Raw genomic sequence first — 14,232 nt, forward strand, 5'->3', positions numbered from 1 at the left:
TGGAAAGGATAGATATTGTTCCAGAATAATTAAAAAAACAGCCATTGTAGAGGAATGCTTGTATACTATAAGCATAGACAGTAGTTTCTTGAAGAGCAAAGTATAGATGAATTCATATTCACATTCTTTAAGGTTTTACCAGCTCTTATCTTTAGGTTTCTGTCAGGAACAGAATCACCCTCTAAGATAATCAATTTAATATAAATTTTTATTTGAGCATCTTAATCTTTGGTATATTGTGTGTGTGGGGGGGGTGAAAATGTGTAGAGAAAGTTAGTTGCCAACTTAGTGATGGAAGATCCAGTAGTTGTTTCTTTCTTTCTTTACTTACTTATGTACTTACTTATTTGGCTGCGTTGGGTCTTTGTTGCTGCATGCGGGCTTTCTCTAGTTGTGGCGAGCAGGGGCTACTCTTTGTTGTGGTGCACGGGCCTCTCATTGTGGTGGCTTCTCTTGTTGTGGATCACAGGCTTTAGGTGCGTGGGCTTCAGTAGTTGTGGCACACAGGCTCAGTAGTTGTGGCTTGCGTGCTCTAGAGTGCAGGCTCAGTAGTTGTGGCGCACGAGCTTAGTTGCTCCACAGCATGTGGGATCTTGCCGGACCACAGATCGAACCCGTGTCCCCTGCATTGGCAGGCGGATTCTTAACCACTGCACCACCAGGGAAGTCACAGGGTCCTTAGTTGTGGTATTCGAACTCTTAGTGGTGGCATGCATGTGGGATCTAGTTCCTAGACCAGGGAGCGAACCCGGGCCCCCTGCGTTGGGTGCGCAGTCTTAACCACTGCGCCATCAGGGAAGTCCCCCTCCAATAGTTCTTTAAAATAAGACCTAGTTATATGAGGAGGTTGGGGATTTTTTTTATATTCCTGAACTGAATATTATCTTATTTGTTGATGTGAGATTGTTCAACCCCTCAACATCATACCCAAATGAAATCACAAGTGGATTAAATGTTGTCAAAGTACAGATACTAGAAATAGGCTGCAAGTATGATAATGGGCCAATATGTTTAACAGATATGAAGAACATATATAAATCAGTAAGGAAAAACCTAGATCCCAATGGACAGAAAGGAACAGAGGAAATAAAATTAAAATAAGTTCCCATTTTTCACCTTTTTAATTAACAAAGATCTTTACAAAAGAAAAATAAATGTTGGTGAACTACATTGAAATGAGTGCTTATATATGCTACAGATAGAAGTATAGATTTGTATAGTCCAGTCTGCCAGTATGTATTAAGAAATAAGAGATTTAATCATTAATACCCTTTGACCCAGTAATTCTAGGTTCATTCATTTGTACTAAAAAAATAAGCCCAATGGTTAAAAAAAGTTCTCTGTGCAAGTACATTTGCAACAGTGTTATTTCTGAAAAATAGAAATTACATATAGACTCAATGGTAGAGGAGAAAATATATTGGTTCTGGAAGATGCATTCAAAAGAGTATTGATCCTTAAAAATATTGTGGGAAATAGGAAAATACAATGTTTGAAAAAAGCAGAAAAGAGATAAAGTGTTACACACTGTAACTTGCATTGTATAGAAAGTATATTAAATAGCTAGAAAGAAATAGTTTGGGTATTTGGGGATGAAATTTGGTACATAAAAATATTTTTCTTTTCTGTCTACTTAAATTTTATCATTTCTTTAATGCATACATTTAGACAAGAGGCAACATAGTTTCATGTTAAAGAACATAGATTCTGGATGCAACTGCCTTTATTAGGATCTCAGCTCCACCTCTTATTGGATGAGACTTGAGACAGATTGGCTTCTGCATTCCACAGAGTTTTCATCGGTAGAATAGGGATGATAAAAACTATTTCACTGTTATTATGAAGATTAAAAAAGCAAAAATGCATAGTTAACTGGTTCCTTGTAAGCACCCAAATAACTGGGATAAAGGCACTATTGTAAAAAGTATTGGAGGGGACTTCCCTGGTGGCACGGTGGTTAAGAATCTGCCTGCCAATGCAGGGGGCACAGGTTTGATCCCTGGTCCGGGAAGATCCCACATGCCGCGGAGCAACTAAGCCTGGGGGCCACAACTACTGAGCCCGTGTGCCTCAACTACTGAAGCCCAAGTGCATAGAACCTGTGCTACGCAACAGGAGAAGCCACCTCAATGAAAAGCCCGCACACTGCAATGAAGAGTAGCCCCCACTCACCGCAACTAGAGAAAGCCTGCACACTGCAATGAAGACCCAACACAGCCTAAATAAATAAATAAATTTTTTTTTTTTAAAAAGCAAAAAATCCATAGTTGACTCGTACCTTGTAAGCACCTAAATAACTGGGATAAAGGCACTATTGTAAAAAGTTTTGGAGGGGACTTCCCTGGTGGTGCAGTGATTAAGAATCTGCCTGCCAGTGTAGGGGACACGGTTTCAAAACCTGGTCCGGGAAGATCCCACTTGCCGCAAAGCAACTAAGCCTGTGCGCCACAACTACTGAGTCTGCACTCTAGAGCCCACACACCGGAACTACTGAAGCCCATGCGCCTAGAACCTGTGCTCCACCACAAGAGAAGCCACTTCAATGAGAAGCCTGCCACAATGAAGAGTAGCCCCCCCAAAAAAAAAAGAGTAGCCCCCCACTCGCCACAACTAGAGAAGGCCTACATGCAGCAACGAAGACCCAACGCAGCCCAAAAAAAGAAAAAAAAAAAAGTACTGGATAGGAACTTCCCTGGTGGCACGGTGGTTAAGAAACTGCCTGCCAATGCAGGGGACACCGGTTCGAGCCCTGGTCTGGGAAGATCCCACATACTGCGGAGCAGCTAAGCCTGTGTGCCACAACTACTGAGCACGCAGCCTAGAGCCCGTGCTCCACAACAAGAGAAGCTACCACAGTGAGAAGCCCACACACTGCAACGAAGCATGGCCCCCGCTTGCTGCAACTAGAGAAAGCTCACACGCAGCAGCAAAGACCTAGTGCAGCCAAAAATAAATAATTAATTTTAAAAATTATTGGATATTTGTCATGTTGTAATTACAGTAAGACTTGCATATTCTTAAAAGTTAATTTTTTGAAGGAAACAAAAACTCTGGGGCATTAAATGAAGATTTCTGGGGTCCCAGGCAAAAATACAAACAAAAAGTCAGAGGACCACATTTTTCAAAATTGTGACTAAAATAGTTTTCCAGATAAGTGGCCCCTTTTCTTTTTGAAGGCCTCCTTGTAATTCAAGGGCTGCTTGTGAAAGTGTTCATATGCCTATTATTCTTGTGATTTCCTGGCCTGGTTGCTCTTCTTTTACCAAGTAGCTGTAGAGATAGAAATCTAGATATAAATGGGGCCAAGAGAGGTGGGACTCTGTGTGTGTGTGTCTGTGTGTGTGTCTGTGTGTGAGTCTGTGTGTGTCTGTGTGTCTGGGGGGGCGAGGGGGTCGAGATACCTGAAATTGTTACCATAGCTTTTTTTTTTCCCTTTCCCTTCTGTGCCTGGTGTTGATTTTTTCAGTTGTTCTAAATCATAAGGGGTGTTAGTTTATTTGACTTGATATGTTCTGTCTAGATAGCTATCTTTTAAAATACCTGCAGTGCCATTTTGTTGAATTTGGTTATATCAACATACCTAGGTTTAGTGTTTTAAAGAAGGCCTGAATCCTGTATGTGATATAATTATCCCTTTAACATAGTCCGTTTTTTCTTTTTTTTAATTAGTTAATTTTTGGCTGCATTGGGTCTTCGGTGCTGCACACGGGCATTTCTCTAGTTGTGGCAAGTGGGGGCTACTCATCATTGCAGTGTGTGGGCTTATTGAGGTGGCTTCTCTTGTTTCTGAGCATGAGCTCTAGGCACACAGGCTTCAGTAGTTGTGGCACGCGGGCTCAGTAGTTGTGGCGCACGGGCTTAGTTGCTCCACGGCATGTGGGATCTTCCCAGACCAGGGCTCAAACCCTTGTCCCCTGAATTGGCAGGCAGATTCTTAACCAGTGTACCACCAGGGAAGTCCCCATAGTCTGTTTTTGAGGGCAGTAATCTTGACCCGAAATGCCCTCCACTTTAAGTATATAGGTAAGGGACCTAAATATACAGAAAACTTAAAGGAAGCAGATTAAGTCCATCATAAAGCCACTTGATTATATGTTTTTAGAATTGGAAGTGACTGTGGGTTATGACACTAATGAAAATGGGTATGTACTGATGAGGAATATATATATATGTTGGTGAAAATTTAGTTACTTCAGTGAAGAGTCTCTACAAGCTGTAGAAACAGAAGTTATTCTCTTTATAGAGAAAGAAGGTATAGTATATTATAAGCCAAATCAATTTTCTACAAATTCAAGGATCTCAGTAGTGTACTAAGAACTGTTTTACCAGGTCCAGATAACCCGCATCCTACCTTCCTTTCCTGGAAAGAAAGAGAGAAAAGTTATTTACTTAAAACTTATCTTTTTAAAATGATACAAATGAACTTATTTACAAAACAGCAACAGACTCACAGACATAGAAGACAAATTTATGGTTGACAAAGGGGAAATGGAGCGGGGAGGGATAAATTAGGAGTTTGGAACTAATAGTTACACACTACTATATATAAAATAGATAAACAAGGACCTACTGTATAGCACAGGAAACTATATTCAGTATCTTGTAATAACGTATAATGCACAACAAGAATCTGAAAAAGAGTATATATGTATATGTATAACTGAATCACTTTGCTGTATACCTGAAACTAACACAACATTGTAAATCAACTATACTTCAATTTTTTAAAAAATTTGTCTTTTTAAAGTTGCCTTATTGAAATAGTTGGAAGAGTAAATAAAGGGAACTTAACAAATACTAATGGTCGTATGTCTAATTTTAGGTGAAGAATCAGTTGTATTCTTGCCAGCTTGATAGGCCAGATAAGTTTCTTCTTCTATAGTCAGTAATTTCATGAACATTCAAAGATCTATAACTCCTTGTTGTCATTTCCAGGAAATACATGAAATCTTTCCTAATTGCTGTTAGAATGTTCTGTGCTTGAAGAGGGCATCAGGTGATACACCTGACAATGGGAAGAGAAGATATTTTGGGAATGCCATCTGCCATTTGTGGGCAACAGGAATGAAGAGTCAGAAAACATCTTGCCTGATGTTTTTTGTTTTCCATATACTCTTAAGGCAAGGAAATAGCTTTTTTTGTTAACAACTGAATGATAAAGGGCGTGTAAACTTTCTCATCTCTCAGAAGCCCCTCATCTCCGTAGAACAGATTTGATAGGAAAAGGAATATTCCTTTTCCTGATGAATTTGATGTTTGGGGAGTAACGTGGGCTCTGAATCATTGTCTCTTGCTACAGAACATTAGAGAGAAATAAGGTAGCTGAGTTCTGGTAACATCAGAATAGAAGGATTGGAATTTATTTCAGTATGTCAGAGACCACTGGATTTAATGTAATTAGTGGCCTTAGCCTCCTCTTTGCTTTCAATAAGGAATACATAAGTTAATGAATTTGAACAGAGGAAATTGTACTGTTGAGATCTGTCTGCTACATTCCAGGTTGTCACTGAGGAAATGGCTTAGATGAGATTCTAAATCATTACTGAAAATAATTTGAGACTTTAGTTTGAGATATGTTGTATCCTCTATAATAAGTGTGGCCAGCCCCATTTGGGAGCAAGTACTGGCCTTTATGTTCTTAGACTAAATCGTTTTCAACTAAAAATGAAACAAATCCATTGCATCTGAATATATAGTATCTGCCATGGAGAAAGCAGTGATTGTTGGATTTCATAGTTGTCATTTCTTACTAAGAGCATTCAGTAGTGTGGTTGTCTTTGGAATTTTGAAAGCCATTTATCCCTGAACATGGGCTTCTAAAAATTGAACTTCATAAGCTGGGAAAAGTGTTATTGGTCTAGGATTTGGAAGACCTGGATTCTATAATTCCACTCTAATTTTACTCACTAACCAGGGACATGAGGCAAGACACTTCACCAGCCTGGGCCAGCTTCCTCAGGGGTTCAAGCATAGAGAAATCTTAGAATCTTTGTTGATTACTGTTACTGTAAACTTAGGTAGAGCTTACAAAGCTGTTAGGCACTACAATATAAATAGGGTCTTAGAATTTTCTCTTGTGTTGGCATCTCATGTTTCTTTCAACCTTTTTGCTTTTGTTCCTCTACTAATTTGTATGTTTTTTTTCATTCTAGTACTTTTGTCCATCTGTTCTCTGTTGTGTGATCCCAATCCAGATGATCCTTTAGTGCCTGAGATTGCTCGGATCTACAAAACAGATAGAGAAAAGTAAGTATGGTCTCCAGACAGCAGAGTATCTGTGGCAGGGTGGAGATGTTTTTGTCTAAGGGCTGAGTATCTGTCAGATACTTAAAATGAAGTCCTAATATACTCACCTGGGGACAGGAAAGAGGAGTATTTGCATCGAGTATCATTATAAGTAAATGATTTTATATCTGATTGTTTCATGACTCCTACTGCCTAGAAAAACTTTTCTATAGTATATTTTCCAACAGCTTTAGGTCTTCTGCTTGGCTTTTGACGTGTAAAGATTTTGCATCAAGAGCCCATTTGTCTTAGGTAGGTATTTATAAATTAATGGGAAAGAGAATTGATTTTCTACCATTTGGAATAGTGTAAAAAAGAAAGTGAATAAATGTTACAAGACATTGATTATTAATAAATGTTATTAGCTCCAAGTTTCCTTTAAAACAAAACTTGTAGAATTTACATATTTTAGAATTGTATTGTGAATTATTGAAGAGTGGTCAGGATATCACAAGAGATAATAACTGAGAGTATTGAGATTTTTGTTTGTTTGTTTTGTGTATTATTCAATTAGAGTGTGAAGGAAATAGTTGGGAGGTAGTGGATAATTTTCTAAAGTTAAAATATAAAAGATTAAACAATTAATTGAATTATTGGTTAGAGAGGCATATAAATAGGATATTTTAAAATGGAGCTGCATTGAGAATGGGGAATTCTAACGGCAATTGGTTCTTAGTTTAGTTTTTTTCTGTCTGAATAGTATCTATAACTATGTATTCTTGGCTGCATTCAGAATAAAATTAGATCATGCATTTTTCTATTTGTGAATTTACTTAGAAATACTTTTTTTTTTTTTTTTCGGTACGCGGGCCTCTCACTGTTGTGGCCTCTCCCGTTGCGGAGCACAGGCTCCAGACGCGCAGGCTCAGCGGCCATGGCTCACGGGCCCAGCCGCTCCGTGGCATGTGGGATCTTCCCGGACCAGGGCACGAACCCGCGTCCCCTGCATCGGCAGGCAGACTCTCAACCACTGCGCCACCAGGGAAGCCCATAAATACATTTTCTGATTAGAGAACCATTTTGTCCCATATTTAGAATTATGGGCATTTTTCCCAAGTCATTGTGGCGGTAATGGTCAGCAGAACTTTTTTGATCAAAGAATTAAAGATCCTTTTGCCCTGCTTATTTTACTACTAAAATGTTCTTCTGGAGCAATAAACCCATTCATTTTAGCAACCAAATTGTTAAAATAAGTCCTGCCAGAACTGGTTGTTTTATTGATGCAGGGGAAAGTGTTATGTCAATTTAATCATTATTATATGATTTCAAGAACCATATAATATAGAATTATATTGTTCCAAGAACTCCAAATAAGTCAAACAAGGGTTGAAGATTGTCTGTTAGAAATACGTCGATCAAGTATAGACTGAGGGTATGCCAGCAAGTGCTAAAATTTAATTAGAATCCTGTATTAGTAGCATTTATAGGATATTTCCCACTATCATTGAATAAATGCTTATTAGAAATTTGGAGTAGGAAGATGGCTTAGCTTGAATATACTATAAGTTATTCCCTTCAAGTTACTGCATTCGATAATGAATGAACTCTTTTGCTTTCTAACTGACTCCTCACCTGTGTTAAGCTAAGCTTCTCTTTGTGTGTACAGGTACAACAGAATAGCTCGGGAATGGACTCAGAAGTATGCGATGTAATTAAAGAAATTATTGGATAACCTCTACAAATAAAGATAGGGGAACTCTGAAAGAGAAAGTCCTTTTGATTTCCATTTGACTGCTTTCTATGAGCCCACGCCTCATCTTCCCCTGTGCACATGTTTACCTGATACAGCAGTGCTGCGTGTTGTACATACTTGGAACAACAAACTAGAAATACTGTACTTCTGTACCAACATTGCCTCCTAGCAGAGAAGTGTGTGTGTGACAAGCCAGTTCTCCAGGCATAACCTAGGTGTGAGACTAAAAGCTTTCCTTATTGACTTAAATTTGGATAACGGCAGAGTGAGGGGTGGTGGGTATGGTGTGTGCTTGGATGGGGAAGAAAAGCTCCACTGACCTGTAGGAGATTGTTTTTTAAGTGAAATCCCATTAAACTCAAAACAGTTATGAAAAGCAAGGCGAAGAACGTGAAGCTGTTTCTGTATTCGTTTTATTCCGAAGGACTTAACGTCTTAGGTGAAAGTTATGACCAATCAGATTAAACTCTACCTACATCCTGTATTTTAAGGTCTAAGTTTAACTGGTCAACATTTAAATGGATTGGAGCTATTAGTAAGTAAAGTGTGATGGGCTTTGTTTCCAACTCTTTTACATCTCCCCACCCTTCAACCTTCGTCCTTCAGCCCCTCTTTCTCTCTTCCATATTCTTTGGTTTGTATGTGGTTTCTCAGTTAATACATAGCTAATAGCTCTTATTTTTCTTATGTTTTTAACTGCTTAGGTCTATCTGGATGTAAGGGTGAAAATTCATTCGATGGAAATACTTGTGTATATTTAAAGACCCAATTGCTCCTCTGGAGCCTGTACGTTCAAGAATGATTAATCTGTGTAATAAACTGATTACTACAGTCATTACATATAATTTTGTGTGAATAGGCTTTTTGATTTTAAGAATTTTGTCTAGCTGAGATTAGTGGTGGATTTTTTCCCACCCCTAAAATGTTTTCATTTATACTGGTTGCATTTCAAAATCATGAAACAATTCAGTTTACATAGTAAAAAGGATATCTTGAAAGTAATTTTACTGAACAAGATAAACGCATAAGCTTAAAAGAATTTTCATGAAATTTATATATGCAGTATTCCAGGAACATGACTGTTAAACTAAATAAGAAATTTGCTTTATTATTGAAACTAAGCTGCATTTCACTGAAACCTTGTGACATTCCTTTGGTACATAGGACATAAAACAAAGGCATTGCTATTTGGTAAGTTCAGCTTCTGTGATTGTGATTGTAAAAACAACATTGACCAAACCTGGGAAACATGAGCACAATCTTGTATTGGAGAGTCTACATAATTACTTTGCACTAACATTGCAGGATGTTCATCCAATTTTAAATTGTACTGTATGTGGCTTTTTGGTCTTCCCTTGACGCTAGTAAAATGTAGTTTGAAACTTGTAAACAGCTGTGTTTGCCAGAAACATCGTTCCTGTGAACTAGGCAAGTTACTTTTTCTCCCCCTACCTCTCCTAATCTAATTGTAAACCAGGCCAGCCTGAAAGCAATGGCTGATGCTCTCTAGCCGTCAGGTTCTTTCAAATGCATCTTTACACTCTTGCACAAAAATTGAGGAATAAATGTCCACTGCTTTTGGTTTTAAACTTGTTTAACTTGTCTTATCTCTCAGTGTCACTATTCCATCTCAGAACTAAGGTGTGATACCTGAAACCTTTAAAGTGCTTCATTTTAGCTGCTGGCTACTTATTATTAGCATTTCTAGCATCCTTGACCGTGCAAAGAAGTTTGACTATTAATAGTTGTGGGTAAAGGAGTTAGAATTGAGCTCTAACCTAAAATTACCCTCATTCTCAGTATCATGGGTAAGTGGGAATTCAGTTTTTGACTGTTGACCATGGGTTAGTTGCACAGATCCTGAAAGCCCCATTCTTTGTCATCTTAAACAGCAGCCAGCTTATTACCATTTATTAGGTCATAATGTAGATATTTTCACAAGAGTACTTTTAAGTAAAAGTCATCCTGGTGTTCATGAAACATTTGGCTTTTGAATGCAGTTTGGTCTTGCTCATTTGAGTTTGGAACATATTTGGTCCAGTCTGCTTACATATGCCTTGGCCAGAATGAAGGCTCAGTGAGGAGACCACCTTCCCCACTCACAAAAAAAGTGTGTAACTCAGGATGGGTCTCATCTGGGATCACATTGCTTTTTACAGAAGTGTCTGTAGTTTTATCACATGTGAAAGCTTGTTTGCAGTAGATTTGATTATCTTGGTGGGCAGTGGTTATAAAGGAATGTCAGTGTATGGGTTCCCATTGCTTCTTTTTTGTTTTTAATTGAAGTATAGTTGGTTTACAGTGTTGTATTAGTTTCAGGTGTACAGCAAAGTGATTCAGTTTCATATGTATATATATGTATATGTGTGTGTGTGTGTGTGTGTGTGTATATAGATAGATAGATAGATTCTTTTCCCTTATAGGTTATTACGAAATATTGAGTATAGTTCCCCGTGCTATACAGTAGGTCCTTGTTGGTTATCTATTTTATATTTAGTAGTGTGTATATGTTAATTGCTTTGCTTTTTTTTTTTCTTAATAATTTTATTTATTTATTTTTGGCTGCGTTGGGTCTTCGTTGCTGCGCACGGGCTTTCTCTAGTTGTGGTGAGCAGGGGCTACTCTTCGTTGAGGTGCGCAGGCTTCTCATTACAGTAGCTGCTCTCGTTGCGGAGCACGGGCTCTAGGCGCACGCGGGCTTCAGTAGTTGTGGCTTGCGGGCTCTAGAGTGCAGGCTCAGTAGTTGTGGCGCACGGGCTTAGATGCTCCACGGCATGTGGGATCTTCCCAGACCAGGGCTCGAACCTGTGTCCCCTGCATTGGCAGGCAGATTCTTAACCACTGCGCCACCAGGGAAGCCCCTGCTTTGCTTCTTAACAACATGGAGTGCTTGATCAAGTTATAGTTGGAACAGTCTCTTTTGGTAAAGCTACATGATTTTGGATACTTGCATGCTCTGTTACTGGCCAGTGGTCAAAGGTAGCGTTGTTCTGCTAGTTTGTAATATAAAGATTTGGAAAGAGGACTCTTGGCGTGGGAGCAGCAGGGAGGTCTTTAGAGAGAAGGATGTGGTGGTCAGAGAGGGGGGCCCATGTTCTCTGCACTGACCTAGAAATTGAGGCATTCCTTTTCTACTTCCAACAGCTACAGTATTCCACTTTTCTAGTCATTCCTCTTTGCCTCAACAAGTAATTTGGAGCCCTAGGTAGGTTGTCAGGAGAAATGAATTATTTCTAAACTACAGTTGGAATGCCTGTAAACCGCCCCTTGTCTGCAATTAGAGTGAAACTGTGGCTTTTGTCTTAGTCTGCTGTACCATACCCATTAACAACCAGTGGCTAGGTTTTAATAGAAGAACTTTCTTCAGTTCCTAGATCTTCTGAATTATGAACACATCTTTCCTTCCTTCCTTCTCAGGAATAGCATCTTTATTACCCCTGCAGAAAATTGTCATTCATGTTAGGAACCCATCTCCATTTCATTCCCTTTGTGAAACAGTCTTTATTTCACGTGATGGGTTATTCTGGTGATTGTGATGGTAGAGAAAGCAGATTTTTTTTTTCCCATTTAAGCAAAGCACAAATGCTGACTCAACGTAATATCACGTAAAATTTTTTCTCTTATGTTTATAACTCAACAGATTGGTAAATCCAGAGGAACTGTTATAATCACTATATGGGACATACTGTATTAGTATATCAAAAGTTTATTCCAACCCATTTCTTCTTTTATATTCTAAAACATCTTCTTTATGTTTGATGAGATAGATCCACAAGAAGATGGAGGTACCCAAGGCCAGTCCAGCTTTCAGCCAGTCAGGTTTGTCATCTGGTAGCTCCCAAATGTAGAACTTAGATAGCGTGCTAAAAAGCCATTCAGGATCCTGGCCGGGGCCAGCAGCCTGGAGACAGTGGAGAAAATAGACTTTTAATATGAGAATAACTATGAAGGTAGCAAACTATCAGAATATACATTCATATCCATCCAGGAAGAGAAAATAGACTTCCTTTGGGACACTCCTGGAGCCTGTTTCATCATTCCTTTGTTGTGCATGTGCTTAGATGAAAAGTGGCTCTGAGTTCTCTGTACCAAACAAAAGGCTTCCTTAAAAGCCTTTTCCTAACCTTAGCCCCAGCTGGTATAAGTGGTTGGTATTCAGGCACCTCTGAATATTTCCAGGGATATTCAGAGGTGCCTGAATACAATTCCTGGGATGGGCTTAGAAATAATGAAAACCGGCCATGGGATCACTTTCTCAGGGTGATCCCGAAACACATACATTCCCCCATTGTTGCCATATTTTACCCTAGTCAATATAAGTGGCAAAGCTCAAAGCTTGGGACTGACTGTAAAGCCTTTAAGGCCTTTGGTCTCAGTGGCTCAATGTGCGACACAGTCACCAGCCAGCTTTGCCCTTTCTCAGTGCCTGCTCCTGGGCTGATTGAAGAAGAGGCAGAGTCAGACGTTTTTGTGACAATTGATTACTTTTCATCTTTGAATTTTTTGTGGAGCTGCACCTTAACTGGAGGCAAACTGTAGCCTGCCTCTTATCGGATGAAGAACTATATGAATGTCTTAGCACCAGGATAGCACTTAATAGTTTTCAATTGAGTGGGGGTTTTGTTTGCTTTTAATCTCCTGTGTGAGTTGTTATTAATAGAATGGCCTTTTCCAGGGCTGGGGTTCCTGATAACCCTACAGTGTATATACACTGAAAGCAAATGGTTGATCACCTTTGGAAAGGCCAAGAAGTTACTGAGTGCCCAGGCCTCTGGTGACTGATGTCCAGAGAAGAGCAGCACCAGCCTCAGTCAGTGTGCCATGTTCCTTTTCAGACTTCTCCTAAGGATACGAGGGGCGACAGCAGCCATTTTCCCAGGAACTTCGCTCCTTGCCCTGAGCCACTTGTTCTCCTGTTTGAATTTCTTCCTAAGTACTTAAAAATCTTGACTCTTAAAGGGTACTCCCCTACCCTAAATTGTAGGGCTTCTAGAGAACGAGAGTGAGTAGGAAGGGTTTGGCCAGCTTTCTCACCTTTGAAGTTTTCCATAGGAAGTGAGTAGCTTTGAAAGCTCTAAAACTGCTAGTTAGGCCTTCTGACTTGGAGGTTTCTAGAAACAGTACACAAGTACAACCTGACATTTGTTTGGGCTCCAGAGCCAGCTCAGGGGTGAGAGATGTTCCATGCTTGAGGTAGTTGGCAAATCTAGGCTACCTACCTGATGGGCTTCTGGAGCTTCCCCCAGCTAATTAAGGGGCAATACTGGTTAGGTCTTTCTGGGCAGTCTCCCCCCACCTCCATTCCGTATCTCTGCCATCTTTGAAAGGTGTGGCTGCTTGCAGGGTGTTGCAGTAAAAGTTGAGGGGAGCTGGCCTTGTTTCAGAGGCGCCCAGGACTTCCAGTCACCTGCTGCAGTGTAACAGAAGGAACCAGGGGAACAAAGGCTTTCTCAGACCTGCCAGAGAAGTTGAGCTTTTTCAAAGGATGGTTCCCAGATCATCTAAGCCTGGCCCTCCTTTGGAGGGGACAAAGAGAAGGCATAAGACAAGGGGTAAAGGGGAGGTTCTGCTGCATTGCAACAGGTTATGGGGCAGGCACTGTTCCCATGAGTGTGGGGTTTTAACCTCTAAGCTGGAGAGAAAGGACACTTGAAGTTTTGGACGTAAATTTTGGGAAGAGGGGCAGAATTCCTTTGTGATTTCTCCTCTGACACACTGTGTCCCTGGGTTCCTCCCTGCTAATCCTGCCCCCTGCCACCTTCTGACAGGTGACAGTTGGGTAGGCTTAAGTTTCTATGCCCACAGATGGAGGAGGTGACTGAAGTGCATTTGCTTGGCTACGTAGGGAGCGAGCTGGTATCTGAGTGGATGCTAGTGCCTGAGTTGCCAGCAGAGGGCAGTGGTGACCTATAGCTGTAACAACCATGAGGTAGGTGGTCAGTAAATCGGCTTGGACAGAACCTGGGAGGAGCTTTGGTTGGGGTGGGGAGGCCTGTTTGGGTTTGGCTTTGTTTACTGATTATCCAGAACTGGATGGCCCAGTGTCTAACTCATTATGCTCCATCATAGCCTTAATCACACTGAGGGAACAGATTAGTATTCTAGCCCAAGGCCTGCCAGAAGTGTCAAGCCACCAGCTCCCCATTCCCCTCGCCATTGGTATAGTAGCCATGTGTCTGTGTGTGGACAGGTTCGTAGGGACCAGGCCAGGGCCTTTGCCCACCTGACTGCAGGTTGCATGGGGACAAAGGCCT

General features: G+C 40.3%; 1 protein-coding gene across 1 annotated transcript in view; it reads left to right on the forward strand.

The window, feature by feature from the left end:
- Window positions 1–8,823, forward strand: part of UBE2D2 (ubiquitin conjugating enzyme E2 D2) — a 58,383-nt gene extending 49,560 nt beyond the window's left edge. The window contains exons 6-7 of the mRNA XM_065873203.1: window positions 6,153–6,246; window positions 7,892–8,823. Coding sequence (XP_065729275.1) covers window positions 6,153–6,246; window positions 7,892–7,937 — 140 coding nt within the window. The 3' untranslated portion in view covers window positions 7,938–8,823. The remainder of the gene's footprint in view (window positions 1–6,152; window positions 6,247–7,891) is intronic.
- Window positions 8,824–14,232: the final 5,409 nt, after the last annotated feature.

This window comes from Phocoena phocoena, chromosome 3 (assembly GCF_963924675.1).
Source record: "Phocoena phocoena chromosome 3, mPhoPho1.1, whole genome shotgun sequence".
In the NCBI taxonomy this organism is placed as follows: domain Eukaryota; kingdom Metazoa; phylum Chordata; class Mammalia; order Artiodactyla; family Phocoenidae; genus Phocoena; species Phocoena phocoena.